General features: G+C 43.2%; 7 protein-coding genes across 9 annotated transcripts; 5 read left to right on the forward strand and 2 right to left on the reverse strand.

The window, feature by feature from the left end:
- The first annotated feature begins 1,192 nt into the window (after positions 1-1,192).
- BCIN_05g01800 (hypothetical protein) lies at positions 1,193-2,271 on the forward strand. The gene is made up of 2 exons (XM_024692863.1): positions 1,193-1,537; positions 1,601-2,271. Exons 1-2 carry the CDS (start codon positions 1,417-1,419, stop codon positions 2,002-2,004), a joined length of 525 nt encoding a protein of 174 aa, XP_024548645.1. The 5' UTR covers positions 1,193-1,416; the 3' UTR covers positions 2,005-2,271.
- A 587-nt stretch (positions 2,272-2,858) lies between these two features.
- On the reverse strand, positions 2,859-5,924 carry BCIN_05g01810 (hypothetical protein). Its single transcript, XM_024692864.1, has 7 exons — positions 5,808-5,924; positions 5,654-5,740; positions 5,571-5,597; positions 5,136-5,510; positions 4,305-5,089; positions 3,365-4,256; positions 2,859-3,312 (listed from the first exon to the last, which is right to left on the reverse strand). Exons 1-7 carry the CDS (start codon positions 5,826-5,828, stop codon positions 2,992-2,994), a joined length of 2,508 nt encoding a protein of 835 aa, XP_024548646.1. The 5' UTR covers positions 5,829-5,924; the 3' UTR covers positions 2,859-2,991.
- Positions 5,925-6,116: 192 nt separating this feature from the next.
- On the reverse strand, positions 6,117-9,324 carry BCIN_05g01820 (hypothetical protein). The gene is made up of 5 exons (XM_024692865.1): positions 8,643-9,324; positions 8,495-8,519; positions 8,208-8,283; positions 6,610-8,158; positions 6,117-6,559 (listed from the first exon to the last, which is right to left on the reverse strand). Exons 1-5 carry the CDS (start codon positions 8,644-8,646, stop codon positions 6,519-6,521), a joined length of 1,695 nt encoding a protein of 564 aa, XP_024548647.1. The 5' UTR covers positions 8,647-9,324; the 3' UTR covers positions 6,117-6,518.
- A 453-nt stretch (positions 9,325-9,777) lies between these two features.
- Positions 9,778-12,490, forward strand: Bcngg1. Its single transcript, XM_001548181.2, has 2 exons — positions 9,778-10,551; positions 10,645-12,490. The coding sequence occupies exons 1-2, from the start codon at positions 10,023-10,025 to the stop codon at positions 12,144-12,146; spliced, it is 2,031 nt and encodes a 676-aa protein (XP_001548231.1). The 5' UTR covers positions 9,778-10,022; the 3' UTR covers positions 12,147-12,490.
- Positions 12,491-13,037: 547 nt separating this feature from the next.
- BCIN_05g01840 (hypothetical protein) lies at positions 13,038-15,955 on the forward strand. Its single transcript, XM_024692866.1, has 7 exons — positions 13,038-13,352; positions 13,431-13,443; positions 13,527-13,829; positions 13,886-14,391; positions 14,485-15,010; positions 15,066-15,247; positions 15,335-15,955. Exons 1-7 carry the CDS (start codon positions 13,113-13,115, stop codon positions 15,761-15,763), a joined length of 2,199 nt encoding a protein of 732 aa, XP_024548648.1. The 5' UTR covers positions 13,038-13,112; the 3' UTR covers positions 15,764-15,955.
- A 144-nt stretch (positions 15,956-16,099) lies between these two features.
- On the forward strand, positions 16,100-20,014 carry BCIN_05g01850 (hypothetical protein). Its single transcript, XM_024692867.1, has 5 exons — positions 16,100-16,231; positions 16,319-17,327; positions 17,377-17,717; positions 17,810-18,299; positions 18,426-20,014. Exons 1-5 carry the CDS (start codon positions 16,186-16,188, stop codon positions 19,570-19,572), a joined length of 3,033 nt encoding a protein of 1,010 aa, XP_024548649.1. The 5' UTR covers positions 16,100-16,185; the 3' UTR covers positions 19,573-20,014.
- Positions 20,015-23,974: 3,960 nt separating this feature from the next.
- BCIN_05g01860 (hypothetical protein) lies at positions 23,975-27,111 on the forward strand. Of its 3 annotated transcripts, none has more exons than XM_024692869.1 (2): positions 23,975-24,489; positions 24,550-27,111. In XM_024692869.1, the coding sequence occupies exon 2, from the start codon at positions 25,560-25,562 to the stop codon at positions 26,631-26,633; it is 1,074 nt and encodes a 357-aa protein (XP_024548650.1). In that variant the 5' UTR covers positions 23,975-24,489; positions 24,550-25,559; the 3' UTR covers positions 26,634-27,111. The 3 variants fall into 3 exon arrangements, with proteins under 3 accessions (XP_024548650.1, XP_024548651.1, XP_001548237.1); XM_024692868.1 differs by having other exon boundaries at positions 24,674-27,111; XM_001548187.2 differs by having other exon boundaries at positions 23,975-27,111.
- Positions 27,112-27,140: the final 29 nt, after the last annotated feature.

Raw genomic sequence — 27,140 nt, forward strand, 5'->3', positions numbered from 1 at the left:
TTGAGGAAATGCATGCTCAGCTTTCTTTGTACGTGCCCACAAAATATCCAATCTCAACGACCCATGACGATATGCATGTCTATGGGGCAATCATACGAACTTAGGAGGTACCGGGTATATTATTCAAGCTACCCTCGCTTCACAAGGCAATCATAAGCAAGGTATTTCAATTCATCGCAGTTCAAACAAGCTTTCTTGCCGAGCCTCCTAGATAAAACAATATGCATGTTCAAGCTTTCCAGTATTCACATTGAAAACCAGCCCTCTCCGCACAACCCTGGGAACAGATCCTTCCTATCCCGGAGCTAATTGGAGGAATGCCAGTTTTGTATACAACAGTTCACGACTCATGACGAATTTGAATCCGCATACACATCGGAGAAGGAGTTCCCCAAAAGTCCGACCCCTGTCCATTAGTCGCTGACTGCATATCTAGAATTTGATTTTTTTTGGACTTTTTTATAAAAAAAAAAAAAAACTTGATCTTCTGTTGCAATAACACTATCAAGGGTCTCTGGACATATTTTCGTAGACCTGTTTTTCATTCAACGTCTTCAAAGTATTATCCTGGGCATTGATATTCATTCAGGTCACTGGATCTGCATGCGAGGCTGGGCTATATATCGTCGAATAGTAAATATGTATACTCGAGAACAGAACTGTCTGATGAGGCGTGACGTATGAACGTTAAGGTATTAGTCCTACCGTTCGGTATCGTCATCATTGGAATTTTACTTGTAATTTGAGAATTAAAAAGTAATCGCTATAGATTAAAGAAACAGCTTAATTGATGAGCGGATAGCGCCAAATCAACTCACTCACTCACACATCCATACATACATACATACATACATACATGTACGGTAAACATTACGCATATCCTAATGATTTAGCAAATAGATTAGATTAAGTGCAGGAGGTAGGTAAATAGTCAGGTCGGTCTTTAATATTTACACGCCGCTTAAATCCGTACATCCATTCACATACTCGTACCTGGCGTGAAGATGCACCAATAAACGATAGATATAACAAGGTCAGACTGTGCAAACTCGGAAATAACAGTCAATATCTGGCTAGCCGTGGGAATAACTCACTAGATTTCCTAAAGGGGACTAAGTTGGAACATAGCCGAACCTGGATCAGCAAGGGGGCCGGTCATGTTTCTTGGGATTTACATTTCGTCTATGTATATAGATATCTCGTTGCTTCTATGAGTTCTCATGTCATGATTTACTGCTGTATCCAAGTAAGGAAACGACCCGTCTTTGGCTTCCAACTCGTACCTACTTGCTCCTGTCCTGTTATCTGATATATTTCATCTAAACCTCCTCCCACCACTTTGCCAACTTTTTGCTACAGCGAATTGAAGTTCAACCGCACATTTTATCACCACTTCCCTGAACCATTTCTACAACCATGCCTAATAACGCATGCGTAAAGCGTGCTCTTAACACCATCGAGAAAGACTCCTCCAAAGTGCTCGGCGTCACCTACAACACCACCGCCATCACACCCAAGCAATACCTACCCCGATCCGGTAACATCCCCACCCTCCCCACCCAGTCCATCCAATCTCAAAATTCCTAACCCCAATGCACAGAAGCTCAAACCGCCCCGAAACTATCATTCGCAGTCCCCAATCCCTCCTCCACTTACCTGATCGTCATGCTCGATCTCGATGCCCCTTTTCCCTCGCTTCAACTTCTGGGTCCGATCCTCCATTGGATCCAGCCTGGTTACAAAGCCGACGCGAATGGGGTTTTGACCACCGATGATCCGTTTGTAGCTAATTACATTGGTCCGGCTCCTCCTCCAGGAAGTAGTCCCCATCGCTACTCATTCTACTTGTTTGAACAGCCTGAGGATTTCGATGGTAGGAAGTACGCACCTGCGGGAGGAAAACCTCTCAGTAATTGGTACCGGATGCGTTACGATTTGGACAGTTGGCAAAAGACGGCGAGGCTTGGGGAACCTGTTGCTGCGAATTACTTTTTGAGTAACTAGACGTCCTGATTTTGGGGAGATCCGGCCCTTTTCTCTTTCTTTCTTTCTTTTTTTTGTCTTTTTTAAGTCGAAGTGTGCCACTGCATTCAGTGTTGAGACATGCGTCTTCTCGCTTATCACACGAATTGAGCAAGAGGATACGCGATGAATGGAATTTTGGAAAATTGCCGATCTCTCCTTACTTCTCAATGAGAACTGAAGAATCTATTCAAATGTCTATATTCTCTGTCTATAAATCTGAACTTCATAATGTGCAATGTTTATGCAAAAAAAAAAAAAAAAAGAACATGGAGTCATTTCTTCATTGTTGATGCTCGAAGCTCCAGAATTCCAGCGTGATTGTTCTGTCTTTCAAGACGATCGTGGTGAATTCTTTACTCTTGGCCATCATTTGTGGCGTACCTGACATCACTAGGGTCTTGATTATAGACTACGTTCAAGGTGTTGCTCGGAGTGATTTCAGCTCTGCTGATGTAGATATTGCTGCAAACAGTACAGCATTCACTTCAAGCGGTGGCAATGGAATCCCAACAGACCAAAATTTCTATACATCAAAATCAAAGACTACCTTCTCAACTTGACTAATAACTACGATATAACTCACCGAAATTCCGGTAACTAATTGGTACACCGTAGGTTTTCCATGAAGAGAGATCTGTGGACCACTTGAGGACCCAAGAGAGAACCTAAAAACTCCCTATAATTGACGAGAATGACTACTAAGTCTACCCGTTCCCATGATCATCAGATTAACTCTCGAATAGAGTCAATAGACTATAGAAATACCTCTACACCAAGCAGCTTTCAAGATAGAAGTCGAATTTACGAAGAAAACACAGTAGCAATCGCAATGGTGTTAGTGGAAACAAAATTCGTGACTATTATTAGAGCTAAATACTATTCTCCCAAGCAAACCCTTTAAACGAAACATTCACTTCACATAAACAAGCTCTAGTTCTGTCCCCTTATTGATACAAAACAAACCCTCTAATAAACATAAGCGTTTTGACCCAACGGCAACCAATCCGCTGGCTCACAAACAAGATGCACGCCATCCGCTTCAACTCTATAATTTTCCGGATCGACCTTCATCTTCGGCATCTGATCATTGAACTTCATATCCTTCTTTCCAACTACCCTACAATTCTTCACCGCCTCTACGCGGCTTTTCAAACCATATGTAGCGATTGTACCCGAAGATATTGAAGATTCAGAGACGAAGAGAATAGATGTAGAGGGGACTAAGGGTGCAAACATGGGACGAGCGATGATAGGTTGGATTGTTGAGATCGAACCGTTAGGATCGCCCTAAAGTCTGGTTAGCAAAGAATCTGAGAGGACATGAATAGGGATTATTTACCATGTGAGCGTAAGCGATCATACCGCTCTTAATAATTGTAGTAGGTTTGGTTCCAAACCAAGCTGGATCCCAAACGACCAGATCTGCGAGCTTTCCCACTTCCACACTACCAATAATATGTCCCATACCTTGAGCAAGCGCCGGATTAATCGTATACTTGCTAACGTATCTCTTAACTCTAAAATTGTCTGCTCCAGTGCCCAGATCTTCTCCGAGTGCACCACGTTGGACTTTATTTTTGTGGGCTGTATTCCACGTTCTCATGATAACTTCTCCACAACGACCCATCGCTTGGGAATCAGAAGACATCATACTAATTGCTCCCAAATCATGGAGGATATCTTCGGCTGCAATCGTTTCGGCGCGAATTCGCGATTCTGCAAAAGCGACATCTTCGGGGATATTCTTGGAAAGATGATGACAAACCATAAGCATGTCTAAATGCTCATCGAGTGTATTCCTAGTATAAGGTCTTGTAGGATTGGTAGAGGAAGGGAGAACATTCGCATGCTCGACAACACTGATGATATCAGGTGCATGGCCACCGCCAGCTCCTTCTGTATGATAAGTGTGAATAGCACGATTTTTGAATGCAGCAATCGTAGATTCAACAAAACCTGACTCGTTTAGAGTATCGGTATGAATCAAACATTGGATATCGAGTTCATCGCAAACCGTGAGGCAAGAATCAATAGCCGAAGGTGTAGTGCCCCAATCTTCATGTAACTTGAGACCACATGCTCCAGCAATAACTTGCTCACGGAGTGCAGCTGGATCACTGTCATTTCCTTTGCCTGTTATTCCAACGTTCATCGGTAAAGTATCACAAGCTTGAAGCATTTGTCGCATATAATTCTTTCCAGGTGTGCAAGTTGTAGCACAAGTTCCAGCACTATTTACATATTAGATAGCATATAGCAAAAGTTCTTATTTCACTTACCTTGGGCCAGTTCCGCCTCCTAGCATCGTAGTAATACCGGACGCGAGAGCTTCATTAAATTGTTGAGGGCAGATGAAGTGAATATGAGTATCGAAGCCACCGGCAGTAATGATTTTGCCTTCCCCAGCAATGACATCTGTACATGATCCAACGATCATGTTTGGACTAACGCCATCCATCACATCTGGATTGCCAGCTTTACCAATACCTACTATTGTACCGTTTTTGACACCAATATCGGCTTTGTAAATACCAGTCCAATCAACAATCAAAGCATTAACAATAACGAGATCCAGTGATATATCGTCAGATACGCCTGTGGCCTGGCCCATACCTTCTCGTAAACTTTTACCACCTCCAAACTTACATTCATCGCCATAAAAGGTCAAATCCTTTTCAACCTTGATCCAAAGATCAGTGTTACCTAGACGAATAGTGTCACCTACAGTTGGTCCGAACATGGTTGCATATGCTTTTCTATCCATTTCGAATGTATCAATAAATGCAGTATCTCCACTTGGATCTGGGGTATGCGCGAATCCTGCCTCTTGAAGATTGACTAGAATTTCTTCCACTCGTGAAATATCTACTTTGCCAGTAGCAATGTGGTTTCCCCCTCGGATGACTCTGTTGCCACCAATTTCTACTAGTCCTACGGTTTTAGCATCTCCAGGCTCGAATCTAACAGATGTGCCGGCCGGAATATCGAGTCTGTAACCATATGCTTTGATGCGATCAAAATCGAGTTGTGGATTTGTCTCAATAAAATGATAATGGGATCCAATCTGCGAACATGAGCAAGTGATCATCAATGTAAAATCGTAGACTCACTTGAATTGGTCTATCTCCCTTGCTCGTCACTCTTAATTTTATTCTCTTTCTTCCTTCATTCAGCTTGACCTTACCTTTTACAGTAATCAAAGCACCAGGCCGTTTGGTCGATTCGTATTCCGCATCCAATGGCAATGGAAAAAGATCTATATCCGGAATTGGAAGAAAGCTTCCATAAAGAGCCTTCGCCAAATCTCCATCGTCCGTACTAACTGGATGATGTACTGTCACCAAGTATGTTCCTGTTGGAAAAGTGCCTTCGACCATGATTTCCGTAAGGGTCGAGCATACCGCAGGTTGAACATGACGACGCCCGAGCATTGTTGCGCCAATTGACATGAGATCGGCCACTGTATGGTTTCCATCGCGAATGAGCTTTGAAGTTGTCAGTTCGTACTCTTCTTTCTGCTATTGGGGAAGGAACAGTCGTCGGACCTCTTGAAGATTATTTGCTATAAGCGCCTTGTACCAATTAGTTACACACTCTTGACAGGTATTGAATGTCTGAGGAAACTCACAACTGCTTCGGAATGATTGAGCTTTACTCCTCGCGCAAGTCTTCGTTGTGCCAGCAGACCAAGCTGAGAGATAGCGAGCTTATCGATCTGTTTTGTTGATACCAAAAATTAATTCCTTTGCTTGATCGTTGCTGCGATAAGGGTCTGGACTTACTTCTTTAGGTATGAGATGCATCTTTGAGACTGCTATATATCTCTTCTTCAGTTGAACATGAGCAATTGCATTGAATGATTTTTTGTAGGAAATTAAGTATGGATTAGTTAGAACTTCTCAAATGATAAGTTTTGGTAAGGATTTAGAGATAAGGCACACACCCCTCCGTGCTATCTAACTGATAAGGGAAAATTGTGACAGGGATGGATGTGTCAATTGAGTCTTGACCAAGAGCCGAGATCTCAAGAATCAATTTCAACGTTAAGAGTCGAAGTGGAGGTAGAGGTAGAGGGCGATCCATCCACTTCATCGACGAACAGGTATTACAAGATCACGCTATTGGTTGTAGAAAGTGCATGCATAGCACAACTAATTGTCAATTGTCGTTCGTGGCTAGTATCCTTTGCAACGTTTCTTCCTGACCAATCCATTGTACACCTCCAACGAAAAATCAATGCTTCTTCTGAAGACTCTGCCTGCTGTGACTGGCTCTGACAGCTTTCCGTATGATACGCCAATGTTCCGAACAAGTCCCAAATAACCAGTTCATTGACGGTATTTTCTCCCAAAACACCAATACCTAACCTAACCTCAATCCCTTTTGTCCTTCAAACGCAAAATGTATACATGGTATAAAACTCCAGAGATTGACAAGAACAACATTGCCACGCTGAAATGCTCATCAAATCATTAATATTTACAATTAGAACCCTAAGGATAGCCGGGGAAAGCTTTCGATAACGCGCGACGGACTATCGTGGCTCATTAGTCTGGAAAGGATACCAAGTTGAGAAGCGCTTACAGAGTGATTGATGCCTCGTTTGGACCAATTCGGGGTCCTCTATTGACGGCTCTTGTGCTGCAATTTCTTGAATTCGTTGTCGAGCTCTCGCCTGCCGAGAAAGGCCGTTTTGTAACACCTCGACCCCTAATACGCTATGGACTTGTGATTGAGGATGTGTTGCACTTGTCATCAATGGCGGTTCCGTTGCGATTGGTGATGCAACTGTCATTTGAACATTATTCGTTTGGACCGTCGAAGTATTAAACATTCGCCCGTTGAAACTGTCGCTTAAGATTCGAGGAAGAAACCTTGAGTGACCAGCCTGAATATCATTGTTGTCCTCTGCTATAGTGATACGAGATCTCAATCTTCGCATATTTCTTTCCCTATTGACTATTGCGTTGGTGATCTCTATTGGACATTGTCCGATAGGCAAGACACTCTTTTTGCACATAGGACATAATGAACTATTATTGCCGAGAAAAGGGTCAATACATTCCGGATGAAATATATGACCACACGGCAGCTCGCGAATCAATGTAGTTCCACTTTCGAAGTCATCTAAACAAACAGGACAAGTAGGTTGAGAGAATACTACAGCTCGTTCCCCCGGATCTGAGATGAAAAGTGGAGGGTTTCCCAAGTTTGGTATAGTAAGAGTTGGTGACAACGCCTTGAATGCAGAGTCATCGCAAAAGGAGATCTCGTTTGACTCCGCGGAGACGCCTTTATCGGGATGGATTTCCTCGGCTGTAATTGAACGTTGATGCACCACAGTGGCCTGTCCAATGAAATGGTATGTAAATATAGGCATCTGATCGATAATCTCTTGTGGAACGGTGAGTCGCTTGATACCCAGCGCCTCCAAGTTCACCTCCCCATTTTCCACTCGTCTTGTTAAAGCCCGCCTTCGGCTTCTCTGGAGATAATGCATAGAGCCGGAAGTGATCGCGAGCATGAATGCTAGTACAGCAACAATGATCAACAAAAATTCCCACAAGTTGGGGAGATTTGTGCCATGAGTCACGCTCAGCTGCGTATATACTCGTACATAGTCTCGAGGGTCAATGCCTGGGGATGTGGATAGTTCATGACCGTTTGGTACGTCTGTAAGGTTGCCGGAATAAAGACTTATTTCGCGCATCATCCTCTCTCCAACACTTCCTGGAACAGCGTATACCGGATATCTGTTTGTAGACTTCCATGATCCTCCATCTTCAAGTGCCCACTGATCCGAGTTGATTGGTGGTGGTCGACTTGTACCATTATCTGGTGAATAGAAGATGAAAGCTCGTATGGGGTCTTGTCGCGCTGCAGCTAAATAACCCTTTGTACATTCTATGCTGATCCAAGGTGCTAGCGCAATCAATGTGAAATCCGTTGCTGGGAGATTCGCTTGTCGAGTAGCATTTGAAGGAACGTATTGTTTTGAAGTGTTGTAGCATATGTGTTGATCATCCAGATCGGGCACGTAAAGAAAGCCGCCAATTTGACCGCTCGCATCTGCATTGTGAGTTGATAATGTTTGTAAGTTATCGGTAATGGTCTCTGCATAGGATATATTTGGCTATTGAGACATTAGATCGGTGGTGTCTCCAACTGTCCTCACAACATACATTCAACTGATTAATGACGCTATTAAGCTGATCATTTTCGGCCAGGCTATTCCATTCTTCATCTGGGAAAAGTAGACTGTAACAGAATTATTAGAGCATGTCTAAGAATTGGTGGTGTGAAAATGCGTGCTGATTGATCGACACAGAGATGAAGAGCGAGGTAGAGAGGGAAGTTGATGGTGATAATAGAAACTGGTCTTTCTTGACAAAGAAACACGACATTGCATTCTGCAAAATGTCGAGGATCGGACAAGAGGAATGAACAGCGAGGATTTGTTTGTACATACACGAAATTATCGACTTCTTTCAAAGCTTTCATTTGTTAGTGAGTATAAATTTAGAAAATCAAGAGAAACGAAAGCCGGCCAAGATTAGACATCTCTCGGCGCCAAGCAGATTATCCTTAAAAAAAGCTGGGGATTTCTTGGAACTTACCCATAGTCAAAATTAATGGGCGCGCGCAGGATCTATTGGGCCGGGGCAAAAAGACCCTTGGGCAAACTGAATGATGGTTATAAAAACCATACGGTGAATTGCAGAATACGACTCGTGAATTTTTGATTGATTGTTTTAAAAATTGTTGGAAAATCTTGAAGGATATATCTTCGTGCCCATATTGTTCACATAACGGGATATACCAAAAGTAGGGAGATTCGAAGAGTCAGGAAGACTAGGGAGAATGCCTAGTATGCATGGGCGGCTAGCGAAAAAGCTTGAACAACTTTTCGCTCCACGTCGACATCCACAATTTACATCTCGGAATGTTTTTGAGTCTTGGGCTTCATGCTCGTTCTGAGGGGCTCCTCCCAACGGATTGCTGATTATTAATAAGAATGAAAAGGCGAGGGTGGGAGGTCTCGAGCAAGATTTTGAGAGGGAATTTGACAGGGACGACATGCATCACATATTTGACATAAGATCGATCGGGCCACTATGTATGATGGGTGTTCTGCACCGCATCTAGACTACCGGTAGAGACTGGAGATGGCAATGTCACAACTTGTTGCATTCCGTTCGGTACTCGTCTCATATCGCTCTAGAGAATAAAAAGGAAGTACAGTATACATCACATTTCACGGTAAAGCAAGAATCTAGACACTAAATCAATTTCAGTACCGTACGACATCTTCACGTAGTCCATGATGTGTTCATACAACATCTAGACTCCGGACTCTAGAACAAGAAAAAGGAATGCAGTAATACGACATCTTGTTGTACTCTGTGCATCTCCCTCGTAATTGTAACTAAAGTATTGTGTGGCTTTGAGCCTCTCGTATTGGTAGACAGCATTTTCAATATGCTTTTTTCAACACCACTGGCGTCTCGAATATGTATTGATTGGATCAACAATACGTAATGGCGCCACTCTGATGATCTTTCAGTCAGCCAAATGCAAAACATTACTGAATATGGGATGATCTTGAAGCAAAATGTACTTCAACCAATCAGAAATCCTGAGGCGTCGCTCCCTGTGTATCACGTGCTGATAGACCTCCGGAACAACTATGTACCTAGCCTTATCTTTAACAGGCTAGCTCCACTGTAATTCAACTAGGTAAGCAAGCATCACGACCTATCCAACTTCATATCTGACAAGAAAGTAAACAATATTCATAGCGTCTGATATTTGTCCATAATTTTTATATTCAATACTGATTGATTCCTACTACATAAACTAGTTCTTCCAAATCAAACTGATGTCAAGGCCCTACCGATATTCAACAATCTAACACAATAGACAAACGCTCTGATTGGATTCTAGAGGCTCGAAGTCCATTTCTACATCACATTCATACACCTGTAGCTATCATTAAAATGCCCCCCATGGCAAGTCAGAAAGGAACAGGAAAGAAAGGTCGAGATCCCCGCCAATCCCGAAGTCGAAACACAACACCAAGCCTAGTTGGTACAGCGAGCTCAGTCGCGCCTTCTGATGCCGGGAAAACTCCCTACACACAAATTCCAATTAGTATTCTTAGGACTTCCGTAGCAGATGAGATTGTCGACCAACATGCTTCCGCAATTCCCAACTCACGAGAGCTCGAGGCTCTTATGCAACGTATGGAGAGACTAGCTGCAAGCATAGATGAACGTGCTGCGGTATGCGACAAGGGGATGCGAGTTCTGGCACAATCAAGAAAGGATCGGAACGAGGAACTGGAAATTGAAAAGCGAGACGAAGAATTGAAAGAAAGAATGAGGAGAGACCAGGCGGATGAAGATGAGCGTGGGAGACATAAGGCTCACAAAATCAAAAAGAGAAAGGATGTCAGTAGTGCTAGAGAAGAGCGCCCATTGACACATGGTGCCCATGGTTTAGCACCACAAGATGGATCCAATATAGGTAAGTCATCTTTCAATACGGTATAAAAATCAGTATAGTATTGGTTTTGAGCTTTACTTCAGACCGTACCTCGCTAATTCAATTCACTTGCAGAAGTCGCCGTTCCAAGCCGTGACCATACACATAAACATCACAGAAAAGTATCAAAAGAAAGAGACAATGATTCAATAAGCTCGTCACTCTCACCACCGGCTCCTGCAACACCAACCGCAGGCATGAACGCAGATACAAAACCAAATGGCACTGCCGAAGACGAATCCAGCTCCGATGAACACCAACCTCCACCAGCGCCCAAAATTGCCAATTACCAGACATTTGGAGCGGATCCATCTACCTTTCCCGATCCAACGGTCTACGAAATTACAAAAATAAAACCTGGAGACCCCAGGATGAGTGAAGAAGAAAAGAAGAAGGTTTATTCTGTAGCAGCCTATCCGAGGAATGATCTTCATGATCTTATCCCTGGAACACCACCTGACAAAGATTTCAGCAACACGAAACCCACAAACCAAGTACAAGCTAATACTTTTGCGACATATCTGGAGCCATACTTTCGACCCTTCACAGAAGAGGATCTCGCCTTTCTACGTGAACGTGGTGATCGTGTGAATCCGTTCATGATTCCTAGACGTGGAAAGAAGCACTATACCGAAATCTGGGCAGAGGAAGATGGCGCCATGTCAGTTGATACACCAAATCAAGGGCGAGATAAACTACCTCCAAATCAAGCCCGTGGAAGTATTGATGAAATTGATGATGCCATAGCGGAGACGGATCAAATTTCTGCTGGTCCAATGTTATCGAGATTATTGGCAACTTTAAGACCGGAAAACAGAGCAGCTCCTTCTGAAGATAAACCTATGACGAATGGTATGAGCAATGGCGAAGGTAGTTTCAATGGTGAAATGAACGGCGACGTGGGGGAACCAAGCCAGCATAGTGACACATCTCCATTACCCCCTGCAACTTTTATGGCCGAATCAGCATCAGAATCATGGAAGAAAGCAACCCACCCGAAGCTTGACCATGCGCAAATAGATGAAAGGATTAAACAAGAGCTTCGACATATTGGGTTTCTACCCCCTGATGCCGAACCCGATTACGATTCTCATTTTGATGACGAGATAGCCGCACGTCTGCGTTTCCTCCAAGCCAAACTCAAAGAACAATCGATTATCAACGGTGCACGTAAGGCTCGATTACAGGAAATCACGAAGGAGCGTATGGCTCATCAAGAATATCAAACTATTCTTGAAGATCTTGACGGCCAAGTAAATGCAGCCTACACCAAACGATCTCGCACAATCGGAAAAACGAAAAAGAGTAAGAAAGCTGGCGGTGCTGGTGGTGGTAGTCAAGCTGCCAATGGCGCTGCTGGCACAGCAAGACCAGGTCTTGGTGACATGACCAAATCATTGATGGAAAAACGTCAAAAGTGGATCAAAAATATTGGGGCAGTTTTTGATGATGAACGGAATTTGGGCAAAGTGCCTCGTGCAAAGGATGAGGGTAGCTCGATCTTCAAGCCTGAAATTATGAGCGAATTCGTTCGGAGAGAAAAGGATGGGTGGGATGATGATGGGGAAGAAGAATAGTCTTTTCTTATACAGTTACCCTTAACAATGACTATATTAATAAAAGGGATTGAGAGTTTTTTCAGCTACATTGTTAGCTTGGCAGGCAGCTATGGAGTTCATGGACAGGGAGGTTGCATTAATATTGCAGATATAGCGTATGGCCTTCATGAATGAATGGATTGCTTTGACTTCATGGTATTTACAGAACTTTTTATTATTTTGGGCGAGTTGTTTGTGTTAGGCGAATCAATGGGTAGGCAAGAATAGGCTGTTCACCCTTTGTAAACGAAATAAAATGACTTCGAGTAGTACATGAGAGTCTTGGTGATGATTTGTGGGAGTTACACAAATTATCTAATTCATATGCAGCTCATCCTTAAATGTATGATATATGTTTACTGTGACGGCTCCAGATGGGTAGATGCATTGCATGTTCTTTTTATCCGTGGTTCCTTGCTTAGAGGGTGCCACAATAGTCGGTTTTGTTCTGGAGGATGCATGCCAATGGGCTGCCGTGTTTGACATTGGCGTTTGAAATTGTGGGGGATGGTCTTTGTGACATTGAAGTATAATTCAAACATCTGTATTGAGTCGAGAGGAACAATCAAGAAGGTATGTTGATCGAAGTTTTCATCAGAATAGAGAAGTCGTAGAAGTATGCTTCCTAATTCGATTATAGGTAGGTGTTTTGAGTATGTATATTCACTTGAAACTTGCTGGTCGAGAGAAGCTATACAATTTACATTTCTGTCCGTGATACTTACGCCCAATATCATCATTTCCCTCGTTTCACCCCGGGCTGAATTTTCCAATTCGAAATATAGATATAGATAAAAGCATTGAACGAGCCAAAACAAGAGGGAGCGTTGGTTGAGGTTCCAAGAAGAGGCAACGTACCTACCGCTTTCAGGAAGCGAAAAGAAAAGTGCAAGTAAACAAACAACCACAATTCACCTTTTCGAAAACAACCAACGATCTTAAATCATGTCGTCTCCCTTCAAAACTTCCCCAATACGTCTCAAGTCTCCCCAGGATAACTTTGAATCTTCAATTATGGAGTCAGCTTACATGACAAAGCAAGATTTGATGGCCAGAAAAGCAGAGGAAAACGGAATTCCGACGTCTGAGATTACAAAACAGTTCCAGGCCATACTGACCCAAGTTTACCAGCAAAATCCGGGGTGTACTGAAGCTTGGGCAATGGGAAAAACAGAATATCACGTTGTAAGCAAACCTCCATTTATCTCTTTTGTATTGTATAGGTTCTTCAGATCGGCATGAAAATACTGACAGCGTGCTCAGTGGACCCAGTTCTGTGAGTTTCAGTATTTCATTTCATTTACATGGAAATAATATAATTGACTGGGTAGATAAAAGTCACTTCTAATACGATTGCAGTTCCAAACGATCCATGGCCAGGTGTTCTCCCCAAGACATCACAATTATCTTTCAGTAATGAGAGGATGCGCTCCGAGTCTGGCGAGATTACGAGTTCGCCGGATAAGGGCCCATTAACTCTCCCAAACAGACCGAAGCCTAACTTTTCACTTAAGATCGAAGATGTGCTTCTTAGTGCATCTGGCAATTCAAATGTACTGGCGGCATACAGGGAGGCATTGGTAAACATGAAGGAAAGATATCCACGCGAAAGTTTAGAGTGGCAACAATGGATGGCAGGAAGTAAAGTTTGGGTATCTAACTGTATAAATTTACCAACGGAATTAGATTCAGGTGCATATTTGCTAACTCATCATCAGTTCGTCAAAGGGGTACCTTTCCCTGCAACGAGCCTCCTAGATCATACATACTCCGCTCTTCAGATGTCAATCACCTTGACACTGTACGTTCTCGCTGTGGTGGTGAAGATAATTCTAGAAGAGGGCGAATTGGTAGTAGCTGGCAAACTGAAGAGGCGACTAGTCGTCGTAGATCTAGATCGCCTCCGATTGAACTGATGGGAAGAGACAGGTATCGACAAAACAGGTCCCAAGGAACCACAACACGAGGCAGAACAGTCAAAACTGAAGAGTCACCACGTCATTTCAAAGCAACGACGGTTGGAGAAACAAAAAAAGACAACAATAATGTAGTGAGGGCCAGAGAGAATGACCCATTGACTTACGGGACCAAAGAGGATGAAATGCAAAAGAAAGCATACAGTATGGGCGGTGTTGATTTCCGACATGTTTTCTTTCGTGCTTTGCAAACTAGCAGAGATCTTGTAAGATCGCGTCATCCTAACTGCGACCGTTCTCAAAAGCACGTAAGTCTCAGGCGTTTCCTTATTTCCAAATACCTACATTTCATTGGTCAACTGTCATCGTATCGTTTATAATTTAGTACTGACTTCACTTAGTGGCTTGCCGATCGAATGGCATGGGATACTGTTTTCAAAAATGAGCTATTCCCTTGGTTGAACAACAAACCACCCGGCGTTCCTTCATTAGCCAATTTACCACCAATCAACAAAACATCAAGGGAGGTTACTGGCAGCTACTCTATGGCTCCCCCACCTGCTCAAATAGTTTCCAGTGGTTCCAATAATGGTCATCCTCCAGTGTACAATATGACAGGTAACAGATCGGCCCAGTCGAGACTTTCCTCTGCTCATAGCGCAAGCGCTTCTGTCCGAAAAGCTATATCTGGCGGTACCACTCCTTCTGGATCAAGCCCTGAGATGCCAAGAAAGCTCTCAGCGGCACTACTGAACAAAGGAGTGATGAAATCTATTGATGGGGAGTCCTCAGAAAAGGATAGGACAGGTCTTGTTGAAGGCATGAGAGAAGTGATCATCAGAAAGAATACACTTTTCCGTGCCCTTCTAGGAGACTGGGACGATTCGTTCAAATCCGTTCAGAGGGGTCTTGGGGTTACAATAGAACGTGAGTGCATCTTCTCCTTTCAATCATGTGCTTGGTTCAGAACTCATAATCCTAGATCATGACGATGCCTCTGGACACTTCAAGCTCACTATCGAGCCATATCAGCCGGGAGATAATGTAGCGCTCGAAAGAGCGCACAAGTTCCTTGAGATCTGGAAGAGATTGATATACTCTGATCAGCTAATTAAACTTGAACATTTTTGGGCCCAGTATAAGAATAATTTTAAGACAACCGCAGTAAGTGACCAAACACAATTATTTCATTCAATCTTCCAACGAACCAATCTTCCTTTCACTCAAGAAACCACTTTCTCATTCTTTCAGGTTAATCGCAAGCCTATGATACATGTTAATGGCAAGAAGATTCCTTGTCAAGGAAAATTCGGTGATCTCTGTGATTTCTTCTCACAGGAGATTCAACAATATCAGTCCAATATGGCTGAATATGCTGATACTGAAAATGCACTTGCCTGCAGTACCCTTTTTGAGGTTAGGCCATACGATATTTACCTCAGCAGTTATCCACTTCCGATACTGCTTGATGTGGATACCAAGGCAAGAAATAAGATGCTTGATGACCATGATGCCTTTCTTGAAGAGTGGGTTCAAAACTCCTTCCAAAAGCGAATAAACTTATGGGACATGAGCCACGAATATGCAAGAAGGAGCGATCAAAAGCGTATGGAACTAGATATGGATCTAGATGAGCTTCTCAAGGAAGGAGCAACAATGGCGGCAAACCAGATCTCGTGATTGTAGAGGTAGTAATTCTTAGAGGTCTTATATTTGCTCTTTGTTTGATAGCAACACTAGCAAGCCGCACACGTAGTTTACATATAATCGTAGATTTGTCGAATCAATACCACAGTGCCATGCATTTCGACTGATTATCAACACATAAGCATTCAAAGGTCGATAGCCCCATGTTTATTGCCAATTCCACCAATTCTCTTCTATTCTCTTACAGGACACAAAGAAACATTCATTTAGGCAAGTAGAGTAGAATCACGTGGTGGCCTGTCTTAGCGCGTCTTTTGTCGCGTTTACCTAACAGTATCATCTGTTTGTTCTTCTCCAATTCAAACTTTTGAAAACATTTGAAGAGTTCGATCGAAATCATCTCCACATGAGACATTTCATCTGAATCTGAAAGGTGCGGGAATAGATCCTTCAGAATGTCAACATTTGGCGGGTACATGCCCGAGTTTCCTGACATTCGTGGTAAGTAAATATCTTTCATTCAGGAAATAAGCGTCATGGCGGACCAAACATTGAGCGACTTGCTTTAGTAGACTGACATTGTCCTAGTCGATCATTTTCGCCAAATAATAGGTCGAACTGCTCCGCTAGCATGTTTTTTAAGCCATGTTCATAGCGACCATCTTGAGGGACTTGATAATGATCGTGTTAACTTGCCATTTGTTTACTGCTCGGCAGCTACCAGAGAAATTCTGTTGAGACTCGAGAAGAGAAGAGACCGCTTGAACTTGGCGCAGGGTATTTTAGAAAAGGAGAAGAGAACCTATAAGCATTTGAAGAGTGTTTTGAAACCGATTCCATTGGAGACTCCAACATTAATTGAATTGGCGCCGAAAAATGAAGTCAGAGTTACGTTGTTTGATTCTAATCATTGCACAGGGGCAGTGATGTTCTTGTTTGAGAAGGAGAACATCGCCGTCTTGTATACTGGGGATGTCAGATCGGAAATATGGTTTGTCAATAATCTGACACGAAGTCCATTCTTGATCGAATACACAAGCGGCATGAAGACTTTAGACTGCATTTATCTCGATACAAGCAACACTGGACCACTAGCATTTCCTACAAAGGCTGATGGCCTGAAGGAAATGATTGATAAAGTCAGAAAATATCCACCAAATACCAAGTTTCACTTTTCGGCCTGGACGTTCGGATATGAAGAGGTTTGGGCAGCGCTGTCACGAACACTCGACTCGCAGATTCACGTGGACAAATACAAGTACAAACTATACCAATCGCTACGTCAAGAAGGATCTGATGGTCAATCACGCTTCTTGGCACCTGAGGGTCCTGTTCTGGTTGGGTGTATTGTTGGAAATAGCCCAAAAGGAGGTTGTTTGACTACCGATAAAAACGCACGAATTCACAGCTGTGAAAAGGGAATGGGCTGTTCGGTTTATGGGGAGGATGATGTTGTGTTAATACGTCCATTTATCACCCGTGGACCCGATGGAGCGGAAATAGAAGAAATTGGTATTGGAGGTGGCTGGGGTGATCTAATCCCAGATTACGAAGTCGCCATGGATTTCGATGATGTCAAGGAATTCCTAGAGACAGTGTGAGTTTACACTTCTTTCTGGATGGATTTAAACTAACACTTTGACGAGTTTTGCCGAGACAGATCAGCCCATAATTGAAGAAATTCGACGTATGCTTCTCGCGGAACTAGCATCCACAAAAGGGGTAATATCATTAGACGGTATGCAATTTGGTATTAATCAAATCTCTTTGAAGGAACTCGGTGAATGTTTACTACGAAAGTTGGATCAGAAATCTATTGTAATACTTGACAAGAAAAGAGACTCTATTCCTGGAAACGGACTCCCCAAGGTGATCACGTTTCCATACTCACGGCATTCGTCATATGCCGAGCTTTGTCATCTTGTGGAAATATTCAAACCAAGAGATGTGTACCCATGTACTGTAGATGAAGAAGAATGGCATGAAGGTACGCAATTGACCCTCCCCCTTTGCGATGTAACTACATGCTCTCACACCACTTGAGCATTCCTCAAGTTCTTGAAGACTAACTCTTCACAGGATTAAGCATGAAATCTCTTTTTGGTGATCATTGCTCTGGTTCTGTTTTTCGACACGATAATGAAATGCGAGGACTAGTTGCTATTCGTGCGACCGAAGTGGCTATGATGTCAAGTCAACAAACTCAAATAACAACTGCGTCCAAATCTTCTCCAACGTCGACAGACCATTTTAAGGAGCTCACTTTGACAGCAGCCAGATGGGAAAATGACAGTGATCCTTCCACACCAACTTCATTCCAGAAAGGGGCAACTAGAATCGCTCGACAGTCAATGTCTAGCTGGTCACAAGAGCCAGTATCCTCATCTTCACCTCTACCATCTCAAACAGGTGTAATCAGCATCAGCCAGACACCAAAATCAGACACTAAAAATCCAGACTCGAGTTCAAGTCGCCAATTATCTCAACGAAGAGTGTCCTCGGATATGGTTAGTCCACCACCTTTGAAACGCGTTCGGCTCAGCGAGGATCTCCAAATGGGTGGTTCAACGTAAGCTTCTCCCGGCTGTTCTACTTTTTCCTCCTCAAGGAATAGTTCCCGCTTCTTCGTCATTTCCCCACATAGTTTCGTCTCATGAGATTTTTGATGTGTAGTTGCTGACTCGTTGTGTTCTAGATCTTCGAAATCATCTACTCCTTCAAAATCTGTTACGGACTTAGAACAACGGAGCGTAGAGTCCTCTGCTGAGCTCGGCGGCGACCATGTTAACAAACACGTCAAGTTATATTTGGAATCATCCCCAAGTCAGAGTAATCCCTTCAGATCTAAAATGAGTCTGGAAAGTATGTCGAAACTATTCGCTCTTAAAACAAACAGTAACGCAGATACAATCGATGATCAAAATATCTTGGCGCCCAAGGACGAGAACGATTTAGTAGCAGACGGCACCACCAAAAATGATGAAGACATATTTTCCACATTGCCAGAGGAGAGCAATCTTCATAAAGATGAGAATCCCACCTTATATGACTCAATTGATAATATCCTTCGATGTGGAGATTGTGGTCATGAGATCTGGGAAAACGCAGCTGGAACGGACGATTTGATGCTCGGGATTTGCACGGGCTGCGGCAACGGAACTGACCCCTTTTACGAGGATGCCGATTTTCCTGGAAATATCCCTCGTATCTACGAAGATGAGTATGCAAGCGAAGTTGACGAAGAGAGAGCTCGAGAATTGATTGGGAATACACATCTTGATTATCAATCCTCGGCTTATGATACCCAAGACGAGGATTCCGAACTTGTTATGAAGGAAGACTATGAAGTTGATAGTTTTATTGATAATTCCGAAGTGCTAGAATCAGATTCAGAGCCTGAGAGTTCTGATAGTGAGAGTGAGGAAGAGACAGATTATAAGTCTGCATTAAAGAACTTGCAAAGGAAATTTGATGTATTGATGAAGGATTATTTGGAATTGGCGGATCAGTATGACGAGTTTAGGCATGATGTACTTGGTACGAGTGAAGAAGAAGATGATGGAGATGGAGAGGATAATGATGAGGAAGAGGGAGTGAGAAGAGATGAGGTAGGGGCCCATATGGTGGATGTGCTGGTGAAACAGGGGGAGCTTGTCGTGGAGGATGTACTTGTTTCGTCGTTTAGAAGTGTTAACGAGGAGGGAGAGGGAGAGGGAGAGGGAGAGGGAGTTATGGGTGGTGATGAATTTAGAGACGAAGGACTCGAGAAAGATGAAGCTATGGTTATTGATCTTACACCAAGCACGTCTTCTGACCCGAGAGGAGAAAGTATGGAATTGTGATGGAAAATATAGTTGGGGTTGGCTGGCTGGTAGGAGAGAACGGGTCGCTTATTTGCTTCTTACGATAAATTTTGATACCCGGAATTTGCTTTTCGCATTGGTGTTCGCTGGCAAAGGATGAATGGCAAGATTCAAAAAGGTGTTTTAAAGGGAAAATGGCATTGGTATTGGTATCGGTATGGGTATCAGGTTCCACACGGTACATTATCTGATTTGATACTTGAGAATATGGTTGGGAAGAATTTGCTTTGGCATAGATATTCCTATTTATGTGTTGTGATATCATGAAATATCACATAAGGAAAGCATTCTCTGTAGCTCGATGGGTAGTTTGTAATTTTATTAATACAACTATTGCTACTTGCAATTCACGGTCACGTTCATATATCTAATATGGCTTTATGATATATTGTGACTGTATGATCATGTAATCAGATACTCATATGATTCGATGTAGCCTGGTAGAGAAGTCCTATATTTTGCAAGAGTTTTATAAAAGTAAACCTCGGCGTGCAAATCGGGACGTGTGATTTTTTTTTTTTTTTTTTTTTTTTTTTTTCGCGCAGGGAGCAATTCGAAGGAAGACTCTGGAATGGGAGAGAGTATTGCCCCCTCTTCTTCCATCATGAATACATAGATCGGGGTAGAGAAGTAGAAGAGTATCAGAAGGGAGGAATGAATAGAGCAGGAAAGTGCATGGTGAATGGTGAATGGTGACACGAGTAGATTCTAATGGGATTTCGAGGGAAGGGTGGTACTTACTTCCGGACTGGGGTTGAGGAGTAGATGTTGTGTGCTTGCTATCGGGTTACGTGGAGAGGGGAAGGAAGAGATGGTGTTTCTCATCTTTAGAGTTTTTTTTATTTTTAATTTTTTACGGATTTCCTGATTTGGGGGGGTTTTTTGGGGGGGGATTTCTTTACGAGTATCTCAGCTCCCCTCTCTCCTCGCTCCACTCCTCCTCCCCCCACAACTCAGCTAGTGAAGGATCATGAAATATTGCATGCATGTTGGTTGTAGATTTCGTCATCATCATCATCATCATCATCATCATCATCATCATAACCTTATCTCGTCGCATCTCATCTCATCTCATCATAATGTTGTATGTATATGTATAGTACGATGTTTGGGTAGCCCTTAGGGGGGGGGTGTAATGGAATGGAAAGGAAAGGCAAGTAAGAAATTATGAGATGTGAAGGGTGGGGTGTGGATGATTGGGTGGGAGAGGATGGGTGGGGGGGAGGAGGGGTGGTATATGAGGAGAGGAGAGGAGAAGAGAGGAGAGGAGGGGGGTTAGTTCCAGCTCTTCTGGGGTTTGTGGGTTGGTTGGTTGGGGGGTTGGAACTTGGGTGAGGGGTGAGGGGTGAGGGGGTGAGGGGGTAGGGATGAAGAATTGTGAGGGTGAGTGTGAGTGTGAGTGTGAGTGAGGGGTAGGTAATAGCTAGCTAGCCAGCTAGCCAGCTGGCTGGATAGGAAGAGAGTAGTATGTATGAGCTACCTACCTACCTACCTACCTACCTACCTAATTAATTAATTACTTACTTACATACCATGTGATGGATGGATGTAGAGAGGAGTTATTGATTTTTCACATATCGCAATACTCCATTCGGGAGGAGAATACCGAGGGATTTATTCTTATTATTCACAGTTTTGAAGAATTTATTGCTCGCCTCGTCTACTCACCTGCTTAGATCGGTAGGTAGGTAGGTAGGTAGGTAGGTAAATGTACAAGGTTAGATGTGTAGATATATATATATATATATATATATATAGTTTGAGAATTCATCTATCTATTTACCTACCTACTACATTCAGTTAAATTACTTTGATAGATATATATAGAGAGAATTATCTACCTACTACATTTAGTTACCTTACCTTACTCTGATGTATGTATGTATGTATATATATATATATATATATGTATAGTTACTATATCGGTATATTTCTTAATTAAGAATGAACATAAAGGTTTGAATTTAGGATTTATAATAGAGATTAGGATTGAGATTAGAATCGATTGATTGATTGCTTTATTTCATTTCATTACTATCTATCTATCTACCTATCCATTCATCTACTGATCTATATCTATTATAATCTTCGAGAGATATATATAGTTATATGGATCGGTATAGTTATAGCTCATTCTTATTATTTACTCTCATCCACATCCGCATTTTCAGATCTCGTTTGAAAAGTGTGATGATTGGGTATTGCGTATTGCGCTCCGTGGCTGTTTGTTTTCGTTTGTTTGTTTGTTTGTTTGTTTGTGGTTACCTACTTGCATAACCTTATTATTACTCATACAATACGATGGATTATTTAGTATCGTGTAAGTGTTACATACTAGTTAGTTAGTGGTTGTAATAAAGAATGAAAAAAATGATATGATGTGATGTGATGTGATATGATATGATAGTTAATGCTAGCTGCGAACGAAGTATGTATACAGACATATTAATTCTTCTACTACTACATCGCTATCGTTCGTAACCTTACGGAGTCATCTTGAAGAATCCGATTTGGTAGGGCGGGAGGGGATGGATGGGATGGGATGGGATGGGGCGGGTAGACAGGGCTGGATCGTTCAAGATCAAGTGATTGATTGGATCTTATGACTTGCATTTCTTTACTTGGGTTATTTGATTTGGGTTACATACATACATATATACATACATGTATAGGTTACATAGGTTATTTGCCGGGATCGATCGTGGGGTGAGTGGGAGGGAGGTAGCGAGGTGGGAGATGGAGATGGAGATGGAGATGGAGAGGGCGAGGAGCGAGGGTGTGAGATGGTGAGTCCAGGGGTTGTTTGGTTTGGTTTGGTTTGGTTTGGGTTGGGAGTGTGGGTTTGGGTATGATTGAGTGTGAGTGTGAGTGTGAGGGTGAGTATGGGCATGGATGGGATTGGAGATGGGAGATGGGAGCACGAAGAATAAAGAATGAGAAGGTCGTGGTGTGATGATGTGATAGGTACGGGGAAGAGGAAACGTGTATGGTGACACGACCGACTGTGTAGGCATAGGATAGGAAGGTAGGAGGATAGGAGGATAGAGTGCTGGCTGGCTTGGGTATTCTCTTCATCTTTCTTGCGGGCGACAGGAAGATAGATAGGGTGGGAAGACGTGGCCAAATACTCAACATGTCCATATTACTGGCAGCGGGTCGTTTTTGCGTGCAGAGTAAAGAGGTCTACTTCTGGTACTGTGGTGATGATTACCTACGGAGAGGATCATTTGATGCATGCATGGATTGGACCGCACGTGGATCGGTAGATAGATGGACGAGAGACGATGGAGAGTGGAACCATGACCACGTCAATGAACACGACAACACGAAGATGAGCATGCGAGATACAGTCCAATCCAATCTCAGGCAAAAGGGAAAAGGGAAATACATGCAAAGATTGGCTGGATCGCATTGGGAGTGTTGTGTAGAAAGGTTGCGAGAAAGGCCGGATCCAATGTGACTTGATACCTGTGAGGGAGGATGAATACCTGTCTATCACGGTACTTTGGCCGGCTTGGTGGCCTTTGGACCTCTCTCTGGATGATTCTTGCACGCTCTTTTGACGTTGTATGGAGCGATGGATGGGTGGATAGATGAGCGATGTATTATTGAATGCACAATGGGAGGGAGTTATGTGAATGAATCTGGTGTCTGTGTTATCCCTCGCTATGGCATACGTCCGACTTTTGTATCCATCTATGCAAGGACAAGCACAAGCACATTCTATTCCCGACTCGTATTTGGTACTGATCTGTATATCGGCATATGTAAGAAAAAATGCACAACTTAAGAGAAGTATATACTTCCTCTTTTATACCTACGTACGCGTGAACACTTTATGATTGTTTTCATTTTGGTAATTGTCGTCGCCGTCGTCGTTCTTATACCTCTCTTCTAAATATCATCATCACCATCATCCTCGCCCAGCCCCCCAACTTGGTGCATTCTCCAATTCTATTCCAATCAAGCACTTCATTCCAATCTATTTGATCGACCTTACTTACCGCAACTCCCACTGCATTGCAACTCAGGTGGGGGGGGTTGGTTTACCGTTCAGGGAAAATAAACCTTCCCAGCAGCTTCCAAGCATCGCTCGGAACATTTGGATTTCTGAGAATAGACAAATTCAATATCGACGAGGGTTAGATGACCTGGGTAAGGTAGCATCTTTGATCTTGTCTCGATGTATTAATAAAGAGAGGGCTGCATATTGATGAGTATCGACTGGCTGGCTACGAATAGGAGATCCAGGTGTAGAGCATCGGGCATGGGTTTGGGCAAGGAAATGCTCTGGTGACCGCGACGGTGACATGCCATATCACAGTATACCGACTTGGATTCTTGCGGATGCATATATAGCGAGAGGTAGTTAGTTATTCACGGTTCGGCATTTCGTTCACATCTTCCCATTGATGCAAGAAAAGTGTTGGAAGGCGAGGACCCGACTCTGGTTCCAGTTCCCACACGCGACCTTGCCCTCAGCTCCACCTCAACCGCAGGAGGTCATTTAGAATACTCCGTAGAAGCACGACAATAAGTGCATGGAAGGAAAGGAGAAGAAAGAAAGGGGCGGAAGGAAGAACGATCTCCTCAGCATCGCCAGCAACGTACGATGTGCAGCAATTCGAAAAGAAATCCCCGAGGCTTTCACACGAAGTGTCTCAGATCCGAATCATCTAGAGTGCTTCACACAAAACATATGACATACTAGACACTTCTGACGTCTGCTCTTTTTTTGTTGCTTCCACTAGTTGACATGTCCTGAACTGCCCATATACTCCTGCTCTGCTCCTCTCGTCGAATCTACTCGGCGACGGCATCCAAACCTGCTCCCGATCTAATTAGACATTTGACCTGGATAAGACGATAGATAGGATACGAGCCACTACTTCGCAAGTAAGTAGCGAGCGTGCAGACAGCGAACAATCTAATTCATTTCTTACGATGCACTACCAGTGATCCAATGATCCAATTACCCAGCGGTCCAATTATTCTCGCGCTCAAACATCCAAGCATTCATTACACGCATCATCCATCCAACCCCCTCGCTCCCAAAAGAAGGCTAACCAGCTCATCATAGAAGATTTTATTCACACAACACCCATACACCACCACTCAAGAGCAGTACAACGCAGCCCGAACCCTTACCCTTTTTTCCCACACCTAGTACAACTACCTGCGACTTCACTCCCTCACCTCTCTGACCTCCCTTCCCTTGCCTTTGACTTTGACCACAACACCACGCTTCCTTCCTCAATATCCACTCCGACTTAAACTCCACCGCCAGTCTGACCCTTCTTCTGACCTTCTTCTGGCCTTCTTCTGACCTTCTTCATCATCTCACCATCGCCTCTTTTAAGAAAGCTCTTTTTTTAATTTGCTATTTATTTCTCCCTCGCACTCATTCCTTCACTCTTCAGCTTGGAAGTCGACCTATAAAGAAAAAGAGAACCAGACAAATACCTAGAAAAGACGCTCAATCTTTCCTCTTTCTTGAAACGGTCTCGTCAACTCAACTTTCATCTACTCTTTCACATACATCCAAGCTTTGTTCGATCGTCATATCATCGACACCGGCAGCAACAAATTCCTACCAGAAATCCGTGAACCATTTACACATTGGATACTATACGACAATCACAATTGGCCCGGAACTCTCACTCACGCTGGATTGGCAGAAAGACCAGATTCACTCAACACAATTGCACCATTCATCATCACTTTTACTTTTCTGGTCGACAATCAAAGGCTTGGTCAAAACCATTGAATTGCACAAGCTTTGGAAGAAAGAACCTCCGCTCCTTTAGTGCCCAATCATCCTTCAAAGGATTGTCCCGGGGTATCTAAAGTTTTTATAATCACGAACTTCATATCAGCTCGGACACCGCCACGGTCAGTTGTTAAAGGCCTCCCTCGCCGTACAATCCAGTCTTACTTTTGACGTACAATTCGCCTCCTCAGCCATCATGAAAGGCCGTCCTGTCGACCAGCTCGTGTTCGAGTGTATGTTTCCTAAACCCAGGGCTGGCGATCCGCAAAATTTCCAAGCCTTCTTGCAGCGAAGTCTGGTGCCTGAAGTTCGTTGTGAAACTCAAGGTTTCTATGGTCACTTAACTTCGCAGGAAGCAAAGTATCCTGGCTTAGATTATTCTTACCGGCCGCATCGCGTTCGACTCTCGAGATTTCAGTGGCACAGACGACTATTTCGAGCTTTCGATAATCTGAGACTTACGGAATACGAAATTGCTACCTTGACAAAGTGGGAAGGCACGAGATGGGCAAAGGAAAGATTTGAAAAAGAAAGAGGAATTGTCATCAGGGATACAACGGGTGATGGAATTGAAGATTGGGTATCGCCGGAGTTACGACCCACAGTTGTGCGATCCGCAGTGCCAGCAGTCGGAGATGAGTTAGAGGAAGAGGAAGGATTGGATGATAATGACTTGGAAGATGATGATGGAGAGAGCGATATCGAAATTACAAGTGTGGGAACTGCATTGAATGAGAGACTGATAGCTGCTGCTGCTGAAAGAGAAGCTGGCAATATCACGGCACCAATGGATGAAGCATGGGAACAATGGATGAAAGATGCTTACGAGACAGGAGGCATGCATATCTCGAATCCCAATTTGAATCCAAATGCCAATATTGTGGGTACGAGACCTGCTCCTAATGGATCGAGGGTTTATGTTGCACACCCATCAGCTCAGCGTGCAAGTCATGCAAGCCATGCGAGAACGACGAATTTAACACCCCTTTTCGATTCATCCAATGGTCGACAAATTCCTTCGAGATATATTGACATTGGACATATCGACGCATCAAATATGTCTTTTTCAAGAATGCATGCTGGAAGCGATGGTCCAAGGGAATCTGTCGAACAGACAATTATGAGAAGAAGGGATATTGAACAAGCAGTTATGAGAAGAGCTGATGCTAGTAGAGAACATCGTTATCTATATGCAAGAAGGCATCCGGATGTTCTTAGAAGTATTCATGGAAATCGATATGTTCCTGAATATGAAGATTATTCTTCATAGTAGTGATGTGAGGAGACTTTTCTAGTATTCATTACTTGATTTTCCTGGGATAGGAATTATTCATAGCAACTTAAGGTCGGGGGGCATTCATCACACTTACATACATTCATATCGGCGTTTATATGGAATGGAATTACATATCTTCATATTATTTTTCAATGGAGGTCTCAAGCATGGCGTTTTTAGCATATGGGTGGTGGGGAAGCGGGTAGGATATGGTTAGGTGTCGGACTTGGGGACTGGGGATTGGTGGGGGTATTAAGTTGCATTGGCATCTATTTACTTCTCTCTATATTAGTTTATTATTGTTGTTTGGTTTGTAGTGCATAGGATGGATAGGATGGAATGAGTGGGATTGAATTGAGATGAAATGGAGGAGGGAGGAGAAGGAGATGGAGATGGAAGATGGGGGATGAGAGGAATAGTATATCTACCTGGTTCTTATAGTACTAGTATTCAATATACAAATTTATCTATACTTATCTCGATTCTTAACTTGCTTTTTGT

The sequence above is a fragment of the Botrytis cinerea genome, chromosome 5, assembly GCF_000143535.2.
Source record: "Botrytis cinerea B05.10 chromosome 5, complete sequence".
Lineage (NCBI taxonomy): Eukaryota > Fungi > Ascomycota > Leotiomycetes > Helotiales > Sclerotiniaceae > Botrytis > Botrytis cinerea.